Raw genomic sequence first — 2,420 nt, 5'->3', positions numbered from 1 at the left:
ATGGTTTCTAAACCGTGAATTTTTAGGGCTGTGATATTTCAAATGACAATTGTTTTCAGCGCCACATTTATCAACATCCGATCATTCGTACGATGGGATTGGCTGTATTCCAGTGTTTCATGAATCACACCTGAACCGTCTTAAGATGATTTCTGCGCTCGGATCTACGTTAGATTGATAAATGAGGCCCAATTAGTAAAGTAGACTATAAACGCAGGGCTCTTTCTGGAACTTAACAAACACTTCCTCTGAGATTCTGAAGACAACAATCTGAAAAGCAAGGTGAGTTTTTGGAACAGAAACCTACTGAATAACATTTGCGTTGTCTTTAAAATACACTAAGATTCCACAGTGTGCAGCATTTGAGTGCAGACATTTAACTTTACCTGCTTATTTGTTTTTAGGTTGATTTTTCAAGTTCATCATGGCAATGCTGAGCAGTCTTCTGCTTCTTTTTGTTGTCTTCTCCATGGGGAATGCAGATGGTAACTAGAACCATTTAATTGTAAACTCTTGCCAGTTTAAGTGCATTATGGGAATGTACAAGATTCTATTTACTGATATTTGCATGATTAATGAAGCATTTTCAGTGTTAAAGTACACTTTTTTTTTTTTCTTTTTTTTTTTCATATAATCACACAAACTTGAAATAATTTAAAATAAAAACGCTAAATATTACAAAATCCCCATTTAGGTAGTGAATCCACACTTGATTTTAGAAGATGTCCACGTGGATGGCAAAATTTTGGACGCCGGTGCTACAAGTACTTCTCTCAATCGGTTCCCTGGATCACAGCAGAGGTAATGTATTCTACAACAAAGCTATTTGAACAACACCTTATATTATGTCTTTAATTAAATAAATGGTTTGGTACAATGTATTGTGTTGATGTAAGACACTTTTGCTGCTATTGAGTTGGGATATGGGTAAGGTTGGGGACAGGTTTGATGGTTAGGTTTAAGGGTGGGTTAACACTGGGTCAACAGAGTAATCCTAGATCTAATTACAGCTGTATTAATTGCTTTCACTTAAAATCAAATGATTGATTTAAATGTTAGTACAGATTAAGTGCTCTTAATATAAGTGGGAATGTTTCTTTGTTTGCAAATTACTAATGTTTAAAGCCATTTCTGCTTTCTAATAAAAAGATTATAAGATTTTGTAATGACAAATCTGTCTCTTCAGAGAAACTGTCAATCTTTTGGTGCGAATCTCGCATCTGTGCATGATCAACCAGAGAATAATTTCCTGCTGAGTCTGTTGCGTGCTTCCACAAAAACTTGGGTTGGTGCTCATGATGGTGTACAAGTAAGTTCAATTGTGTGCCCTAAAGAAACCTATTTGTTTGTCTAAACTGAAATTTCTGCTTTAATCAAAGGCAAAGTTTCTAATGAAGATGGTTTGACTTCAAAGCTGAACTTAATTGGCTTGCGTCTGACTACAGTAGTGCACTTTTTGTACTCCTTCTCTTCACTTAGGATGGAGAGTGGTTGTGGAGTGATGGAACTGTGTATGACTATACCAACTGGTGCTCTGGAGAACCTAACAATGCAGGTGGTCCTGAGAACTGTTTGGAGATCAACTGGACCTGTGAGTGCACTCATTTATTTTTATTTTTTTAACTAATCTGCAATCCTATAATTTCATAACATACAGTAACATTAAATGCCTTGTTTGGATTTCTCTATGCCTTAAGTTGAACACCACTGTAATGATCAACTGATTTCATTATTCCACCATACAGCTAACCGTTGCTGGAACGATGCATCCTGTTCAACCTCAAAGACCTATATTTGTGAGATCCGTCAACCTGGTCCATATTGACTTTGTACTACATTTTCTGATCTTATCTTTGCAAAAAAAATTCTGAAATTCAATCTCTTAATTTTCTTTGAAACACTCCTCAATTAATAAAGCATTGAATCCAGGCATGTGAATTGTGGACAATCAAATAAATGTGTATATTGTATAGCAAGGTTTGAGGATATGGTTCGTAGAATGACAAAACACTAGAAGACATTTGTTTCCTACATTGGACTGTATGTAACTCTTTGTTTTGTCTTATTAAAATATGCATCATGATCCTGGAATTCACCATGGTCTTTACATGGTATTCTGGCTCAAGTTCAAAACCCCATGTTACTCTTTGATTTGAACGTCACGTGAATAATGTAAACGTAGGCATGTGTGAGTCTATTTTTTTGGAAAGAAAATATTGGTTGCAATCTACAGGGTTCCTACGCAGTTTAGAAAAGTATGAGATTTTAATTAAGTATGGAAAAATCTTTGCCTTTCCAGACTATTGCCCCTATTTAGTGTTCTATAATAGAAAATTAAGAATTAATTTATCATTGTGTTTTCATGGCAGCTGTTTAGTGATTGTCAAGCACAAATTAATTCAAGGTGCACTTTTTCATTA

General features: G+C 35.2%; 1 protein-coding gene across 1 annotated transcript; it reads left to right on the top strand.

The window, feature by feature from the left end:
• The first annotated feature begins 205 nt into the window (after window positions 1-205).
• On the top strand, window positions 206-1,938 carry LOC311285304 (ladderlectin-like). The gene is made up of 6 exons (XM_084400899.1): window positions 206-282; window positions 405-485; window positions 695-801; window positions 1,187-1,309; window positions 1,480-1,591; window positions 1,746-1,938. The coding sequence occupies exons 2-6, from the start codon at window positions 425-427 to the stop codon at window positions 1,823-1,825; spliced, it is 483 nt and encodes a 160-aa protein (XP_084257025.1). The 5' UTR covers window positions 206-282; window positions 405-424; the 3' UTR covers window positions 1,826-1,938.
• Window positions 1,939-2,420: the final 482 nt, after the last annotated feature.

Source organism: Rutilus rutilus, assembly GCF_951802725.1.
Source record: "Rutilus rutilus genome assembly, chromosome: 2".
Taxonomy (NCBI): domain Eukaryota; kingdom Metazoa; phylum Chordata; class Actinopteri; order Cypriniformes; family Leuciscidae; genus Rutilus; species Rutilus rutilus.
This window is presented reverse-complemented; position numbering and strand designations above follow the sequence as displayed.